The sequence below is a fragment of the Pomacea canaliculata genome, linkage group LG2, assembly GCF_003073045.1.
Source record: "Pomacea canaliculata isolate SZHN2017 linkage group LG2, ASM307304v1, whole genome shotgun sequence".
Lineage (NCBI taxonomy): Eukaryota > Metazoa > Mollusca > Gastropoda > Architaenioglossa > Ampullariidae > Pomacea > Pomacea canaliculata.
Window position 1 is genome coordinate 9,936,058 of NC_037591.1, and position 18,740 is coordinate 9,954,797.

Consider the following 18,740-nt stretch of genomic DNA (forward strand, 5'->3'; position numbering starts at 1 on the left):
TGCTTGTCCCCTACTATAACTTGCTAGGTACAACTATATCCTTCTGGTGTTCGGTATCTGTCATTGATGACGTAGGCGAGTTTTCGTTTGTAACAGTCCTGGATAGTGGTAGAATCTGAGTATACAGGTGCTTGTATGCTGCCATATAAGTTTAATAATACTAATACTACCTAAGTGTGAATCTGGGGAAGCAGCTAGGAAGATCATATTATCTGCCTTACAAGGAGAAAAAACGAAAGACCAAATGAACTTTAAAAAAGCGAGGATGAACTAGAGATGAGTAAGAAAACAATAATCCTACAAATATTATAATAACATGTTTGTAGTGAAGTCGCAGACTTTCTGGTTCACCAGCCGGAAGCAGCCAACGTTGCGTCTCGCGTTCAAATCTCACACAGTGTCGTACAGCGAGACCTTCACGGACCGTCAGTCATTCTGAGGGCAGTTCTCCCGTAAGTACACATCTGTGACAGTTTATTGTTTTACTGTTTTTTACTGTCATGATCATATCACATTTCTTTGTGACGGTCACAGTGTGAAATCTCTTGTTCATACAGAAGGACTTTTGTAAAAGTCTGAACATTTCTCGTCGCTGGTTTGATTTCTCCGCCCATGTCCTTATATGGCGTGGTAGCCTGTGACAGGCAGCTTATGTATGCAAATTACGTTAGGTGGACGAGTACGTGTGTCCTCGTGACCCCAGAGAGCACAGAGACTGATGTTGGCAGGGTTAGTGTTTTCTGTTTGACTCAGGCTCCATGACGACGAACACAACAACAGAAAGAAATATTTGCTGGAATGAATATGTGAACACACGGTCCACACATCACGTGCCGCACGCACATACATAATATTCTTTTTATTGAAGTAACTTTTCTAGAATCGTTGCTGGCAATCGCCAAATAATCAGCTGCTCCGCTTTGCATCACAAAAGGCATTTGGGTGGAAATTCACAGATGCACTCTCAACGCAGGTGAGTCACCTCATTCTACTCAACGCAAAGACCAAAAAAAAAAAAAATACAAATAGGTGTTTACATAAAGTAATAGTGCCATAATTTTTTAACAAATTGTAAAGGTGGTGACGCTCATTCCTGAGAAATTCCCCTCACATAAACATCAGACCGAGGTCATAACCAGTTTTTTTCTCACGACCTGATTCCCGAGAAATCTTTCAGTAAGTCGGGAATGGCATTGACAGTTATATTTACACACAACATTCATTCGACGGTTGACCTACCTGTGCAGTCCTTTCTGGTAAAAAAAAATATATAGCAGTTGTGTTGTGAGCTGTATGTTAGGCACTGTTCAACATAAAATTCTCCAGAGAGTTAGGAATATGGAAGAGGTAATACTATGGAAAAAAATTATTTCGAGGAGAATGTTCAACAATGCACGCACACCCACCAGCCCACCCACCTGCACCGTCCCACTCCCACTCACCCACACACACACAGATAGACATACACACATTGACTATGTTTATTTTTCTCCTTTTTCATTTCCTGAAGCATGTGTATACTTTTCTGTACCAACTTACAGTATAAGTAAAGTTATAAAATACACTGTTGTCAGGAAGTCGCAGACGTGCTCACTGCCTCGCTGTTGAAGTATTTCCCAGGAACTTGGGTTGTGCCTGCTTCTGTATTTGCTGCCTACTCCATAGAAAAAAGTGTTTCTGAAAAACTGAAACTGCGTGGGAAAAATAAACAGTACAAACCTTGAAACCTTCGTAAAAGTGCCAAAGAAATAAGAGGGAGTATCCTAGTCCACTCGGTTGCCAATGTTCACATTTCTAGTCGCGGGCATTATTCACTTACAGTGAGATAAAAACTAGACCTCAACCTGTCTTGATGTGTATTAAGGGGCGTGTGTGATTAGCCTGATAGTCTGCACGGAGATGTAAGACAATAAAAGTGGAGGCTTGGACAGGTGCAGTAACAACTGATAAGAGTGCAGTGATGGCTGTATGCCGACAACGTGACGAACGTGTGTTGGTATGAATATCACGTGACATGGGGCGTGTGAGCAAGCCAGCGAGCGAGAAGTACTTCCTTTAAAAGAGAGACTCTTTCTGGACAACATGTGTGTTTGATAGGGAGTTGATAATATGATAGAACTGCTTAATCTACACGAATATATCTTTGTACACAATTACAGAGTATATCTCATGCAGTCATTGACATAACATACAGGACTTCTCTACCTACTGACATACAAGTTCTGTGCGCCAGGTAACCGTTCAACTGAATGGTGATTGTGTTTTGAATATCTTTGTTTCCAGTTGTGTTTTTTAGGCTGGTGATTTTACCGGATTGTTGCTGAAACAGGTTATAAACAGATGAGATCATTGGGTCGTGAACTGCGTACAGAGTCTGAGTGGATCGTTTAGTGACAGACAAGGTTTGTACTTTTATTTTTGGGGAATTCATCCTATTATTTCAGAGGTATGTGCTGAAAACGGAGTAGATGAAATATGTAGGTGGGGACAGGAATGTATGCAGAGTTTGTAGTTGAGTTTCATCAATGTGTTTAACCAAGTAGGTTTCCAACTGCTTTCAGTTCTGCTCATCTCAAAATCTTATCTCATCGGTAAACAATAAGCAATGAAGAGATACAGAAAAGAGAAGATTCTTCTCACATACATTTCCTAAAACGCTGCAGTTAATTAAATTGATAAGTAGCACGGTAGACCTGTTGATTAATTAAATGATCGATTTTTCAGGTTAAAAATGGGTTCACCACGAAGTGTCCAAGGCTGGACAATTGTTTTATTTGGCAAAACTGGGAATGGCAAGAGCAGTGTGGGCAACATCATCCTGAGAACTTTGGACACCCGTGAAGTTTTCCCGATCGCAAGCGGGTTGGCCAGCAAAACAGAAACGATCACAGAGATTTCTGCAGAAGGCACTAAGGTACGAACATTTCCCGTCTGTCTCTCTGATATATATATATGTCATATACTTTGCGTTTAAACATAGCTATGCACATCTTTTATTATGTCTTTCATAAGTATGTTGATCTGTACCATTCTTTTCCACTTTAAAGGATTACTTTCTACTAGTGAAAGGATTTTTGACAAGGGGTGGGTGTACAGGTTCTTGAGAACAAGACATGCTCACCAATCTATAAAGAAGATAACACACACACTCACCCATGCATCTCTGTGTGTAGCCCTTTCACTGATTAACTTTTGTTATGAATAAACTAATCCGTCATCTTTAAATTAACGGTTAGTATATTATATTACATTGTATCAGACGACAATGACGATGACAATGACCATTATTTTTTGTGTCCATCATCCAAGGGTGGCTGAAGGTGCTTTAACTGCAAAAAAGAGACAAACTACCACATACTGCAAATTGCAATCAGAAAATGAGGTTTACAGTCATTATCATACCAATATTTACCCAACAGATTATACTGTGTAGTCTGCTTTATTTGTCTCTTCACTTCGTTGTACATTATTCTCTGAAGCTTATTCGCTCCTGCTTCATTGTACAGGTCGTCGACATACCCGACTTCACCAACCTTGAAGTGGGTGGCGATGACATCAGACACGAAATAAGGACTTTGAGCAGCAGTCTCACCCACACCCAGTACGCCGTGCTCTTGGCAGTTCGCTGTGATGTTCGCTACACAAGAGAGGAATATGACATTTATAGAGAGTTCAAGACACTTTGGGGAAAAGACATCTGTAGTCATCTGATTGTAGCTTTTACCTTTGGGGACAGACAAGACCATAATAAACTAGACAAAGAACTGGAGACTGTAAATCCCGAGCTGAAAAGCTTGCTAAACGATGCTGGACGGCAGTATGTGCTTTTCAACGACATGTGCGACTCAAAAGACAAGAAACTCCAGATAGAAAACCTTTTGGAAAAAATTGGAAAACTTCCCCGACAAAAGCAACGAGGGGTGAGTCCAGACCAGCCTGCTAGTGGTATGAGGACAACTGAACAAAATGTAGTCTTGGTCAGCACTGAAAAACACTGGTGTTGTTTTGTCTAATTTTGTTCTGAATGTCATGCCTGCTAATAAATAGTAAACAAATGTAACAAAGCTTTCTATGTCTAATTAGGTTACTCTGTTGTAATATTTCGACGGTAAAATCACCTGAAGATGGTACATTTTTTATTTAAAAGTAACAAGAGTACAAATGAGTGAAATCAAATTAAATAAGAGTATTGTTTATTTTTCCAAAAGTTTTAATCTACGGATTAGAGTTCCATATAGGGTTTGCAAAAATTGAGAACCTTGTTAGACTGATGAATGATGGGAAGGTAAACAGGTAGGAAGGAAATTATGACATGTGTGACATTGTTTATCATCGCATTCTGTCTTCATGTCAATTGATATTTACTTGCCATACGGCGGTGACTACCCGCCTCCTACACACCAACAGAGTTCTACCCCACAGAGTAGATCTAATCTTCCATCGGAGCGGAATTGAGGGTCAAAGTTGAAATGTTTTAGCACAAAACATCAAACCAGTGACGTCACACATGTCCTCGAATATAAATGTCCTAATTAACATATGGTCCTATCTGTCCTATCTGCTGTAACTATAGCAACACCAATATTTTCATAAATGTTTCATAAACATTTTCGCTGATAGGCATTGGATGTAGACACAAGCTAAGCAGAATGTAGACTCATCGCCATAAATATCATGTCTTCTGTTAAAGCTCTATGTGTATGATGATGTCTACATGCTTGTGTCTCCTTGTTGGAGGCAATGTTATTCACTCAAGCAGCTTAATACATGTACCTTGTAGCGAGCTCAACCCAGTCATTTACAGTAGTTAGCACTCCACTAACCCTTTATATTGGAAATGGGATGATATATTTTTATAAACAAATAGAAACAGAAAGAACATTACAGCCTTACAGTTTTTATTGCTTTTTTCTTTTTTCGTTGCTTTTGTTTGCCAGTGAAACATTTTTGATGTTAAGAGATTTGCTTTCTTTAAAAGATTCCTGATTTTTTCCATTTTCCACAAAAGGTGAAGCTTCCATTAATAGAAAATGAAACAGCAACTCTTTGTATTAACTTTGGCAAACCTGAATATAATTGAGCTGTATAGTTTTATCGCCATTTATATGAAAGATCTGATTCTGTCATGGTTCCTTAGGTTGATCAGCAAATCTCATTGTTGATGTAAGACATCGTTTTCCAAAGAAAAATTGTGTAAATAAATCTACTGTATTCAATTGTTTACTTATGTTTTAACAGTGGACATGTATCTAAACGTGTTCAGTAGGTGCAGTGGCAGATGACCAATATTAATGACCATCACAAATAGTTTGTCATACTGTTACACTTGTCGACGATCAAACACCTTATGCCCACCATCGCGTGCACACACACACACACACACTTTCACACACACTTTCACACACACAATACCAGTGAGAAAGTTAAAGTTAGAAATCCCGTTCCAAGAACAATTGAGCGGTTACCCTCAGATACTACACTGGCATTCTAAATGAGTTTGGCGCAGATGAGTTGGTGGATGGAAAGTTGACAATAAAAACAGAAAAATCTGCGGCAGAAATGGGTTAAACGACGTGTACTCCGGCTACCTGTCCTTTACATCTACCTTGATTATAAGGCTGAGTTTTTAATTGATGTTTGTGGCTTTTATTGCTCCTCATTCACTGACTCACTGTCCGTTAGAAATATCAAAGACCTACACAGAGCTGTGTGAGTGAGTTTGTTTACACGAGAACTTGAGTGTTTCCTGTTGGAAAGTGTCTGTAGCCTGTAGTAGCGACCTGTCAGTGTAGTTGCATCCTTGTAGAAACATGTGATTGCTGTCTGCTGATCGGGACACAAGATGATTTGTGTTTACACGAACTAAAAACAATTACACATAACACACCACGTGACACAGATACACAGGGGGTTGTGAAGGAGGAAATTACAGAACCCCGGATGTAGTCTACACTCTGAACTTTGGAGTATATTTAGACTTTGGTATGAGTTTAAAATATCAAGTTACATGGTGGAGAGAGACTATGTAAAGGAGTTTTATTCTTGTCTTTCCTTGTGTCTGATGTACGATTATTCCACATGTTTAAACCACCAACACTCTCTAGCAGCATGCACTGTACACACCCACAGTCATCACACAGTCCAAGAATGTTGGGCTTATGCCAAAATATTTATTTCTCTGAAATAACCTGGTGTTGACCTCATTTCTGAGAAATTTCCATTGGTGGCAATGCTCCAGCTTGTGGTGTGGCAAAGAAGTGCAATCGTGCGCTCCGGCATTCACTATTTCAATACACTAACCTGTTGAAAGGAAGTGTCCCCCTAGCTGCTCCCTCCCGGTAAATGTCGACAACGCAGTACAACAGATTAACAGTAGGCACAGAGACTAGCTCCAGAGCGAGGTTTCCACTAATCAAGGTGCGGTGCATACATGATGTTAGACGAGCACTGTATCAGTAGACACCATGTTCATATTCATTCGCCATCATAGTGCTCTCGCTATTCCTCTCTTTCTCTCTTTCACAAACACAGATATATATACACACATATGCACAAAATCTCACACACACACACACACAGATACACAAACACACACACTTTGAGAAAGATAGTGATGTAAGCGGTATATAATGAAACAGAAGACAGGTTAGGGGGAAATGTCCAAGCCAAAAAGCTTGAATTGGGAGCTTCAAGTTGTCAGTGAAGAAAGAAACAAAAGCAAAACCAACAACAACAGCAACAACAACAACAAAAACAAAACAAACTTGAGACGTGCTGCTTCTGCATGGTTTAAAATAGATGTAAAGATAGTGCTACCGTATTTATGATGGAGGATGGGGGATGGAGGAGGACGAGGATGGTGATAGTAAGGGTGATGAGAATAAAAATGAAGAAATAATTATACACTCATTAAACTGTAATATATACTTTATTAGTTTTTATTTGGATAAGTAATGGTGCCATAATTTTTTTTTAAATTGTAAAGGTGGTGACGCTTATTCCTGAGAAATTCTCCTCAGGTAAACATCAGACCGAGGTCAAAGCCACAGACCAGTTTTCTTTCACGACCTGATTCCCGAGAAATCTTTCAGCAAGTCGGGAATGGCATTGACAGTTATATTTACACACAACATTCATTCGACGGTTGACCTAACTGTGCAGTCCTTTCTGGTAAAAAAAAAAAAAAATATAGCAGTTGTGTTGTGAGCTGTATGTTAGGCGCTGTTCAACATAAAATTCTCCAGAGAGTTAGGAATATGGAAGAGGTAATACTATGGAAAAAATTATTTCGAGGAGAATGTTCAAAAATTCACGCACACCCACCTGCCCACCCACCTGCACCCTCCCACTCACCCACACACACACAGATAGACATACACGCATTGACTGTTTATTTTCCTCCTTTTTCATTTCCTGAAGCATGTGTAGACTTTTCTGTACCAACTTACAGTATAAGTAAAGTGACAAAGTACATGGTTGTCAGGAAGTCGCAGACGCGCTCACTGCCTCGCTGTTGAAGTAGTTTCCAGGAACTTGGGTTGTGCCTGCTTCTGTATTTGCTGCCTACTCCCTAAAAAAAGCGTTTCTGAAAAACTGAAACTGCGTGGCAAAAATTAACATTACAAACCTTGAAACCTTCGTAAAAGTGCCAAAGAAATAAGAGGGAGTATCCTAGTCCACTCGGTTGCCAATGTCCACATTTATAGTCGCGGGCATCATCCACTCACAGTGTGATAAAGATTAGACCTCAACCTGTCTTCATGTGTATTAAGGGGCGTGTGATTAGCTGATAGTCTACATTGAGATGTAAGGCAATAAAAGTGGAGGCTTGGACAGGTGCAGTAATAACTGATAAGAGTGCAGTGATGGCAGAGTGACGAACGTGTGTTGGTATGAATATCACGTGACACTGGGCGTGTGAGCAAGCCAGCGAGCGAGAAGTACTTCCTTTAAGAGAGAGAGAATTCTTCCTTCTGAACAACATGTGTGTTTGATAGGGAGTTTATAATATGGTAGAACTGCTGTATCTACCCGAATATCTCTTTGTACACAAGTACAGAGTGTATCTCATGCAGTCAATGACATAACATACAGGACTTCTCTACCTACTGACATACAACTTCTGTGCGCCAGGTAACGGTTCAACTGAATGTGATTGTGTTTTGAATATCTTTGTTTCCAGTTGTGTTCTAGGCTGGTGATTTTACCGGTTTGTTGCTGAAACAGGTGATAAACAGATGAGATCCTTGGATCGTACGCTGCGTACGTAGAGTCTGAGTGGATCGCTTAGTGACAGACAAGGTTTGTACTCTTATTTTTCGGGAATTCATCATATTATTTCAGAGATATGTGCTGATAACGGATTAGATGAAATATGTAGATGGGGACAGGAATGTATGAAGAGTTTGTAGTTGAGTTACATCAATGTGATTAACCGACTGGGTTTCCTATTGCTTTCAGTGATGCTCGTCTCAAAATCTTATCTCATTGGTAAACAATAGGCAATGAAGAGATACAGGAAGGAGAAGATTCTTCTCACATAAATTTCCTAAAACGCTGCAGTTAAATAAATTGATAAGTAGCACGGTAGACCTGTTGATTAATTAAATGATCGATTTTTCAGGTTAAAAATGGGTTCACCACGAAGTGACCAAGGCTGGACGATTGTTTTATTTGGCAAAACTGGGAATGGCAAGAGCAGTGTGGGCAACATCATCCTCAGCACTTTGGAGACACGGGAATTTTTTCCGATTGTAAGCGGGTTGGCCAGCAAAACAAAAACGATCACAGAGATTTCCGCAGAAGATATTAAGGTACGAACATTTCCCATCTGTCTCTCTGATATATATATATATATGTCATATACTTTGCGTTTAAACATAGCTATGCACATCTGTTATTATGTCTTTCATAAGTATGTTGATCTGTACCATTCTTTTCCACTTTAAAGGATTACTTTCTACTAGTGAAAGGATTTTTGACAAGGGGTACAGGTTCTTGAGAACAAGACATGCTCACCAATCTATAAAGAAGATAACACAGACACTCACCCATGCATCTCTGTGTGTAGCCCTTTCACTGATTAACTTTTGTTATGAGTAAACTAATCCCGTCATCTTTAAATTAACGGATGGTATATTATATTACTTTGTATCAGACGACAATGACGATGACAATGACCATTATTTTTTGTATCCATCATCCAAGGGTGGCTTAAGATGCTTTACCTGCAAAAAAGAGACAAATTACCACATACTGCAAATTGCAATCAGAAAATGAGGTTTACAGTCATTATCATACCAATATTTACCCAACAGATTATACTGTGTAGTCTGCTTTATTTGTCTCTTCACTTCGTTGTACATTATGCTCTGAAGCTTATTCGCTCCTGCTTCATTGTACAGGTCGTCGACATACCCGACTTCACCAACCTTGAAGTGGGTGGCGATGACATCAGACACGAAATAAGGACTTTGAGCAACAGTCTCACCAACACCCAGTACGCCGTGCTCGTGGCAGTTCGCTGTGATGTTTGCCACGCAAGAGAGGAATATGACATTTATAGAGAGTTCAAGACACTTTGGGGAGAAGACATCTGTAGTCATCTGATTGTAGCCTTCACCTTTGGGGACAGACAGGACCATAATAAACTAGACAAAGAGCTGAAGACTGTGAACCCCGAGCTGAAAAGCTTGCTAAGCGATGCCGGAGGTCAGTATGTGCTTTTCAACGACATGAGCGACACAGAGGACAAGAAAAATCAAAGAGATAAGCTTTGGGAAAAAATTAAAGACCTCCCCCGACAAAGGCAAGGCAGGGTTATTCGAACACAGCCTGCTGGTGGTGTGAGGACAACTGAACAACAGGTAGACTCAGACAACACTTAAAAATGGTGGTGGTGGTTGTGTTGTTGACACTCCTGTTAATAAATAGTGAAGAAATATAATCAAGTTTTCTATGTCTAGTTAGGTTACCTGTTAATACAGAATGTGTTGTAATGTTTCTACGGTAAAAAAACCTGAATATGGTAATTTGTTCTTTAAAAATGGCAAGAGTACACATGAGTGAAACCAAATTAATTAGGAGTATTATTTTTTTTCAAAATTTTTATCTCCGGATGTAATTAGAGTTCCATTTAGGGTTTACGGAAAATTGAGAATCTCGTTAGACTGATGAATCAGGTGAAGGGAAACAGATAGAAAGGAAATTATGACATGTGTGACATTGTTCATCATCGCATTCTGTCTTCATGTCAATTGCTATTTATTTTCCATACGGATGTGAATATCCGTCTCCTACACACCTCCGAGTTCTACCCCACAGATCTTCCATCCGAGTGGAACTGAGGGCCAACGTTCGCAAGTCTTAGCACGAAACATCAAACCAGTGACGTCACACATGTCCTTGAATATAAATGTCTTAATTAGCATATGGTCCTATCTGTCCTATCTGCTGTAACTATAGCAACACCAATATTTTCATTAATGTTTCATAAACATTTTCGCTGATAGGCATTGGATGTATACACAAGCTAAGCAGAATGTAGACTCATCGCCATAAATATCATGTCTTCTGTCAATCTTTTAAAGCTCTATGTGTGTGATGATGTCTACATGCTTGTGTCTCCGTAATGGAGGCAATGTTATTCACTCAAACAGCTTAATACATGTACCTTGTAGCGAGCTCAACCCAGTCATTTACAATAGTTAGCACTCCACTAACCCTTTAAATTGGAAATGGGATGATATATTTTTATAAACAAATAGAGACAGAAGGAACATTATAGCCTTACAGTTTTAATAGCTTTTTTCTCTTTTTTTTTGTTGCTTTATGTTGCCAGTGAAACATTTTGCATGTTAAGAGATTTGCTTTCTTTTATGGTTTCCTGATTTTTTTCAATTTTCTAGAAAAGATGAAGCTTCCATTAATAGAAAATAAAACAGCAATTCTTTGTAGTAACTTTAGCAAACCTGAATATAATTGAGCTGTATAGTTTTATCGCCATTTATATGAAAGATGTGATTCTGCGAAGGGTTCTTCGGTTGATGTGCAAATCTTTCAGTAATTAATTGGCGTTGTAAGACATCGTTCTCGAAAGAAAATTGTGTGAATAAATCTACTGTATTCAATTTTTACTTATGTTTTAACAGTGTACATGTATCTAAACGTTTTCAATAGGTGCAGTGGCAGATGACCATCATTAATGACAACCACAGAAAATTTGTTATACTTTTACACATGAGGTGGTAGATTGAAGGTTGACAATAAAAACAGTCAGAAAAATCTGCGGCAGAAATGGGCTAAACTACTCCGTGTACTCCGGCTACCTGTCCATCACATCTACCTTGATTATAACGCATCACGAATAAAGATGTTTATTGATACTCACTCACTTTCCGTTACAAATGACAAAGACCTACACAGAGCTGTGTGAGTGAGTTTGTTTACACGAGAGCTTGAGAGCGTTTCCTGTTGGCAAGTGTCTGTAGCCTGTAGTAGCGACCTGTCAGTGTAGTTGCATCCTTGTAGAAACACGTGATGTCTGAGGTCTGCTGATGAGGACACAAGATCATTTGTGTTTACACGAACTAAAAACAACTACACATAACACACCACGTGACACAGATACACAGGGAGGTTGTGAAGGAAATGACAGAACATCGGCTGTAGTCTAAGTGGAATAAATTTAGACTTTGGTATAAGGAAGAGTAGAAAATATCAACTTACATGGTGGAGAGAGACCATGTGAGTGAGTTTTATTCTTGCCTTTCCTTATGTCTGGTATACGGTTATTCCACATCTACCACCACCCTCTCTCACACTTTAGCAGCCTGCACTTTACACACCCACTCCATTATAATCACACAGTCCTAGAGTGTTGGGCTTTAGCCAAAACATTTATTTGTCTGAAAAAAAAATTGGTGTCGACCTCATTTCTGAGAAATTTCCATTGGTTGCAATGCTCCAGCAATCGTTTTTTTTTTTTATAAACATCTTGTGGTGTGCGAAAGAATTTCTGTCTCGCGCTCCGGCATTCACTATTTCAGTACACTAACCTGTTGAAAGGAAGTGTCCCCCCTAACTACACAACACGCCAGGAAATGTCGACAATGCAGTACAACAGATTAACAAAAGACACAGATACATGTCAGTGGGCAGACGAACAACTGTAAAAACATCAGTGACACAGCGATGTCAAATGTTTCTTATCGACAACGAATGCAAACTGAAATCCTGCACCAAGTTTACAGACCAAGCACCAGCTGCTGTCATCAATGTACAGATGTTGTGATACTCTGAGATACGACATCACTGACTGCTTGTCTCGATGTTTGAAGCAACAAGTGATGTGTGCTGTTATCTGAATGTTAAGGTTAAGGAGACGGTTTGACGTTCAGAGGGAGGTCAGAGCAAAGAGACAGGACTGATGATGGGTGTGAAAGAGAATTAAGGGTTAGTAGTAATAAAAATGTTGCTGGTTCCAGAACGAGGCTCCCCCCAATCAAGGTGCGGTGTTTATATGACTCTAGACGAGCACACTATATCAGTGGACACCATGTCATATTTATTCGCCATCACAGTGCTCTCACTATTCCTCTCTTTCCCTTTCTCTGTCACACACATATACATACAAATATACACACATAAAAATATACACACATACATAATTATTATTATAATAGTAGTAGTAGTAGACGTCTTATCGTTATCAATATAGGGCCTCACAGTTACCTAAATGTTGGTTTTGACCAACTTCTTATATTTACTAATAAAAGTAGTAATTGACTAGTCGAGATGATACATCAAACTTATCTTGACAACAGATGTAAACAACCGACAGACAATGAAGTAGTTCAACACAAGATAATAGATAGTAAATAGTGGAACATCTCCACTCAAGGTGTCCAACACGCTTTTCAGTTCGTGACAAACAGTCCTGAGCTCCTCACCAAGGTCACGGTCTTGCCGGTCTCCAAAGTTGAAGACCACCACAAGCTGCTGACAAAGGTCGTGACCCCATATCTCCTTCACTTGCCGATAGATGGCGAACTCCTCGGCCGTGTAGCGAACATCACAGCGAACAGCCAGCAGAACGGCGTCTGGGGTCGTCTCGGGGTCACCCTTCCACTTCTTCACTTCCGCTTGAATTTCAGCGAACGTGTGGTACTGGTTGCTTAGAACAAGCGTAGTAACGGTAAAATGTATGATTAAATGTTCAAATGACTGGAAACGCGTGTGTCGGATTGCATTAGTAAGGTCGAAACGGGCACACAAACAATCACATGCATATCATACTAGAGATGGAAATAAAGTGTTATATTTAGAGCGTAGCAATCTATAAACATGAAATTCTCTAACCAACCAGCCAGCCAGCCAACCAAATAGATAAAATCCCGAGTGAACTTTTGCCATTTCCAGTTTAACTGATGATCAAAATTCTTGTCGAATGTACGTGGTTCGAACTCATTTTCTTGTTCAGATTCTGCGCAACAACCAAAATAAACATTAAGATACATGCAGTCATACAGATAACACTAATAAGTAATTCAATATACATTATTCTTGTGAATTTTACCCTTGCGACCCTTTCAGTGTTTCTGTACCTTCATGACACATGGTTGTCTTGTACCTTTAGGAGGGTTAACTAGAAAAGCAAAAATAAACCACATGCTACACAATCCTAAATTAGCAAGTGTATACACAATTAACAAATGTCTAAATTTCGATGTGTCAGTGAATATATTGAGGGCGATATGATGTATAATATTAAGAAGAAATGTTTGTAGAAACGAAGTGCTTTGTGTTGATCTTCCTACGAACCTTTGCGTGTTTAGACAAGTCTGGTGCCAACAAAGAAAAAAAAAACGCTAGTGTGGTTATTTCCTGCAAACAAGTCTACATAGAAGACAGGAACGTTGAGCAGGTCACGTCAATCAAGTGTATTCATCTGCACACACAACCAGATCGCCCTACCGTTAATAAATTTCCGAAAAACTGGGATTACGACACCCGCAAACAAGACATGCTGACTAAACTGTAGGTCTGATAACTGGGTGTAGAGCTTGTCGCGTGACAGCATTGGCCGAACGCTGACGGTAAGAAATAATCGTTTTATCTAGAAATCAATCTCCAGATAGTATGTTGATGTTGCCTTGTTTGTTGTCTAACAGTATTCTGTGTCTGCTTCAAAATATTTTACTTTGCAATTAATGCTACGTTTTCTGTCTTCTGTGTCCCAGATGGTAACATCAGAAACTTTATGAATTATGTTGGTAGATTAAGAGAGAATATTTATTGGCTTTTCAAATTTTAACTTCATAACAAATTTCTTTGCTATACCATAAACCATCTTAGTGACACTTTTGTTAATGTGTGTTTTTTAAATTCGACACTAATGTGCCTCTGCGTGGATGTAGCTACAATAAGATGAGTCTAAGCAAATGTGTGCTTACAAATTTAGTGGCGGAGGAACAAGGGGGCAGATGTGCCCTCAAAATGATAGGAAGAAAGATTGTAAACTTCGCTCATTGTTAGAATGAAAATTGTTCCCTCCACACAAAAAGCCGAGCATCCTTTTAAGCCACCGAGTTCAATTATCAGCATTGTATGTAAATCTGCATGTGCATGTTACAAATGAAAAGTCTGCGCTCGCTCAATTTTACACTCCTGTGAGAAGCTGACTCTTCCATTTTAATCCCATTGTGTACAGAAATGGAGGAATTACGGGTTGTACTACTGGGCAAGACCGGATCTGGAAAAAGTTCTCTAGGAAACACACTGCTGGGTCGTCAAGCGTTTGCTCCTGCCAGAGGTGTGAGCTCCGGTACAGTAAAATGTCAGTGGGCTGAAGCTACAGTAGATGGAATTACCCTGAGTGTGAGTATATTGCTCAGGTGTAGCCAGTGACAATACCATCACAGTACAGTGCCATATAGATGTGAAAGTCGTTTGCTAGTTTATTCCTTTTTCCATGGAGTCAATGATGATGATGATGTTGATTATGATTATTATTATAGGAACAAAAACTGCCTATTTTTGGTTAGATTAGTATATCGTAGAGACTTGAGCTATGAACAGGTCCAGGTTTCGTCAGTGTGTACTGTATATCCTGATACAGGTGACAGACACACCTGGACTGTGTGACACTCATCGCAGCGAGGAAGACGTTCTGCTTGAAGTCGGCAAGTCCGTGGCTGTGGCCTGTCCAGGGCCTCACGTTGTCATCATCGTCCTTAAAGGCAATGAACGCTTTACCAAGGTTAGCAGCCTTGACTAAAAACGTTTTCTTTTTTAACTCTGTATACGTCATCCACGATAAATGAAAGCTTACACACTGCCGTATGCTAGACGTTGTAGAGAAGGGTGCACTATGGTCAAATATCGTTGGTTGACATGTCGCCTTGGGATAAACTCCTTTCCCTTTCAATGTGACTGTGTCACAGGGCTAAACACAGATTTTTCCAAAAAAAAAACAAAAAACAAAAAACAAAACAAAACAAAACAAAAAACAAAAAAAAAAACCTCTAGTCTTATTTCCATTTATATTCATTTTAAACCTACCCATGGTGCAAAATCATGGTGAAAACATTTTTCGACTCAACCAACCAGTCAGGGGTTACAGTTTCGTCAAGGTTTTACATATCCTGGCAAATTTGACAGCATTGTCTTGTATTTTGAAGTTTCAAGCCTCTCTGCTCAGCGTGCGTGTATGAGATATGAGTCTGAGATAGAAGGCTTAAAAAACAGTCCTCCTCTTTTTAAACATATGACAACTAATATTACGAACACAACCAGATCAGTTTTAGAAAGACCTTTAAAAAAGAGATACTCCATATAACCTAGTGCTTACTAAATAAATAATTAATAACGTAAGACATTTAAAAATCTGAATTATTTGGATCGCTTCGTGTTAGCAACACCTACAATGCACGACCCATGAGAAGTTCTAAAAATGGATTGAAATGCATGTACAGGTGTATATCCGCAGTTGTGGCCAGTTAAGAAGACTTATTAAGGTCACGTGGGGACATTAGATTCTTATAAATGGGTAAAAAAAACTCCGTGTAAGATACGCGTTCTTCCATTATGAGTGAAAACGTTCCGTCCCTTCTAGAGATACACGCATACCTATCACCATGACAACCACGAGGTCAGCCAAACTCATGACGTAACGTTTGTCCACATCTACCATTGTGTCTTGAACAAAGTGTCAGAGTTTATGTTTTCTGGGGGGGGGGGTGGTTTGTGTTCGTTGTGTGTGGACAGGAGGAGTATGAAGCTGTGAAGACACTACAGGCTTTGTTTGGTGAGTGTGTCCGCCGCCACCTCATGATCGTCTTCACTGGCGGCGATGGGCTTGCAGACGACATCAGTAAGTGTCTAGATACTCAGTGGTACTGTATACAGCTTACACACGAGTGACAGAAGTCATCATCTGCTCGTTCCTGTAAAAGAAAAGCTTCAATAGATTTTTTCTCTCCCTTAACTTCTTAACAGTTTATAGTGATTTTTCATTTCCACCATCTGCCTGTGACGTTTCGACCACGCTTCATATTCAAATAAATCATAAAGAGTTTACACATTATAATTATTGATTTTTATTTTTATGCTTATTGTAAAACAGCTCTATAACTATTTGTCATATTACCAGATGGCATGCAGGTGGCTCTAAAAGAACAATTAAGTAAAGCTCCGGAAAATCTGAAGGAAGTTGTGCGTGATGCCAACAACCGTTACTGCATTGTATCCAACACTGGGACGTTTGAGACGAGACGAGAACACGCAAAGGTCGTGTTAAGTAAGATTCAAGTGAGTTTATTGTCTTACTAATGAACTCCATGAGTAGAATCGTGCTTACTCTGAATATCCTTTAGACTGTGTCGTGCTTGATCTTTAAGATGTTGTTTCGTCTGTGTCTTTTTTATTCATCAATCGAAACAAAGATCCCCAGAGAAGAAAAAAAATCGATAATGTTTAAAAAAGACTTGTGGTTTCACAACTTCGTAAGAAAAAGAATAATCCTCAAGTAGCGAAGAAAAAGAAAAGTTTATTTAAAAGCAAACTCACACTGCCCTTAATCCAAGATAGTTCTTTTTCTTTGTGTTAGGATGTGGTGAGAAGAAACAACGGGGAGTATTTCACGAACAAGATGCTTGCTGAGTACAACAAGAAAGTGCAGTCAATTATTGCTCGCCGCAAGAGAGCTCAGCATCTGTCAGACAATGAGGCTGTCAGAGAAACTAGACAAGCGATTGTTGAGGAGACGGAGGAGCCCGGATTCTTCAGTACACTGAAGGACATAGCAAAGAACTACATACTCCCTATCTTGCCCACCGTCCTCGGTGTGGGAATATCTATCGCAGGAGCCTTGACTAACAAGTGTTCTGTGATGTAGAAGTCACAAAGAAAGAACCATTTGTAGGGTGTAGTTTCCATAGCTATAAAGAAAACACACTAATAAATTGTACTTTCATGGCCGAACTAATAAATGTAGGGAAACAAATCACGAGACGCTTCAAAAGATTAACCCATTGTCTATATTAAAAACTATATTGAAAGATTGCAATTTCTCAGTCAATATTCATTTGTTGCGAACGCACCTAAAATGGTAGCAGGCAGCGGTTGAATTGTCGCCTCCATTAGCTGATCAGCACAAAAACTTACAAACAAACATAATGGACACCTTATCTTGCTATAAAATTAATGTTTGGTAGAGTTAAGGAATTGTGAGTTAAAGATCTTCCTCAATGGTCACGTGGTGTGTGCACTTTTATGCGCAATGTCAGACTGACAGTTTGTTACAGGGTCTGATGGAAAATACAGGAGGTCTACCTTTTGCTCAAGGTGGATGGTACAGTTAATGATGTAGTCTCTGAATAGGTATTAATTGACTTGAATAATTATGCCCCCATTTTAGCCTCAAATAAAAATGTAGTCATACAGAGTAACTGAACTCTTTACGATTTTTTCCTAAGAACTTGTAACAATCGTTTCAAAAACGTTTGCAGATGTAGATAAAGAAATAACTAATAGTTTCTTCATAAAAATGTTTCTAATTATTATACATTGTAAAGTTTCATTAGGTTACAAAAACCCTAATCTTTTGTTTATTTGGATGCATTGAGAGTCATAAAGGTCGAGTTTGATTTCTTTACCTTAAGGTTGTGATTAAAATGACTTTGTGAATTTTAACTTTGTTAGTTTTTTTTATTAATAACTCAAAAACCTCAAAGTTCACTCTCTGTATTTCTCCCCTTCTCTCTCTCTCTCACACACACACACACACACACGCACACAGAGATATCTACGCAAAAAAGAGTTTAAATGAGACAAAGACACACAGAAGGAAATAGAAAAATAATATATATATATCTAAAAATAATGCCAACACATACATACTTATATCACCGATACATGCATGAAAAAAATGTAATGGTCATCAAGCATCAGACGAGTTTTTTTGTTTTTTCATTACAGTTGAAAGAATACACACACAAAAGCGTTCACAACTTAATTCACACATACATATAGATGCTTTGTTCATTGCATGTTTAAAAAGGTGTATTTTATTCTGCCTATTAAAGTATTAAGACCTCTACAACTAATCATCCAATAGAGCACACATCTTTTTATCTTCCCGTATACGTTTGTGAAACATGCAATACTTAAAATTTTAAAATAATGTCGAATTTAATTAATTATTATGTGGTTAGGCAGGTGATAAGAAGTGAGTTCACAGA

The 18,740-nt window shown here is 39.0% G+C and overlaps 3 protein-coding genes across 8 annotated transcripts; all 3 read left to right on the top strand.

The window, feature by feature from the left end:
• Nucleotides 1–50: 50 nt before the first annotated feature.
• On the top strand, nt 51–11,129 carry LOC112557621 (immune-associated nucleotide-binding protein 5-like). 5 transcript variants are annotated; one of them, XM_025227604.1, is made up of 4 exons: nt 51–452; nt 8,183–8,301; nt 8,624–8,813; nt 9,405–11,129. In XM_025227604.1, exons 3-4 carry the CDS (start codon nt 8,631–8,633, stop codon nt 9,885–9,887), a joined length of 666 nt encoding a protein of 221 aa, XP_025083389.1. In that variant the 5' UTR covers nt 51–452; nt 8,183–8,301; nt 8,624–8,630; the 3' UTR covers nt 9,888–11,129. The 5 variants fall into 5 exon arrangements, with proteins under 5 accessions (XP_025083389.1, XP_025083392.1, XP_025083391.1 ...); XM_025227607.1 differs by lacking the exon at nt 51–452 and adding an exon at nt 7,626–7,836; XM_025227606.1 differs by lacking the exon at nt 51–452 and adding an exon at nt 7,626–7,806.
• On the top strand, nt 484–5,216 carry LOC112557620 (immune-associated nucleotide-binding protein 10-like). 2 transcript variants are annotated; one of them, XM_025227603.1, is made up of 4 exons: nt 484–973; nt 2,284–2,402; nt 2,725–2,914; nt 3,507–5,216. In XM_025227603.1, the coding sequence occupies exons 3-4, from the start codon at nt 2,732–2,734 to the stop codon at nt 4,011–4,013; spliced, it is 690 nt and encodes a 229-aa protein (XP_025083388.1). In that variant the 5' UTR covers nt 484–973; nt 2,284–2,402; nt 2,725–2,731; the 3' UTR covers nt 4,014–5,216. The 2 variants fall into 2 exon arrangements, with proteins under 2 accessions (XP_025083388.1, XP_025083387.1); XM_025227602.1 differs by lacking the exon at nt 484–973 and adding an exon at nt 1,035–2,084.
• A 2,766-nt stretch (nt 11,130–13,895) lies between the features above and the next one.
• On the top strand, nt 13,896–18,173 carry LOC112557612 (GTPase IMAP family member 4-like). Its single transcript, XM_025227584.1, has 6 exons — nt 13,896–14,096; nt 14,711–14,877; nt 15,119–15,259; nt 16,267–16,372; nt 16,652–16,809; nt 17,108–18,173. The coding sequence occupies exons 2-6, from the start codon at nt 14,713–14,715 to the stop codon at nt 17,393–17,395; spliced, it is 858 nt and encodes a 285-aa protein (XP_025083369.1). The 5' UTR covers nt 13,896–14,096; nt 14,711–14,712; the 3' UTR covers nt 17,396–18,173.
• Nucleotides 18,174–18,740: the final 567 nt, after the last annotated feature.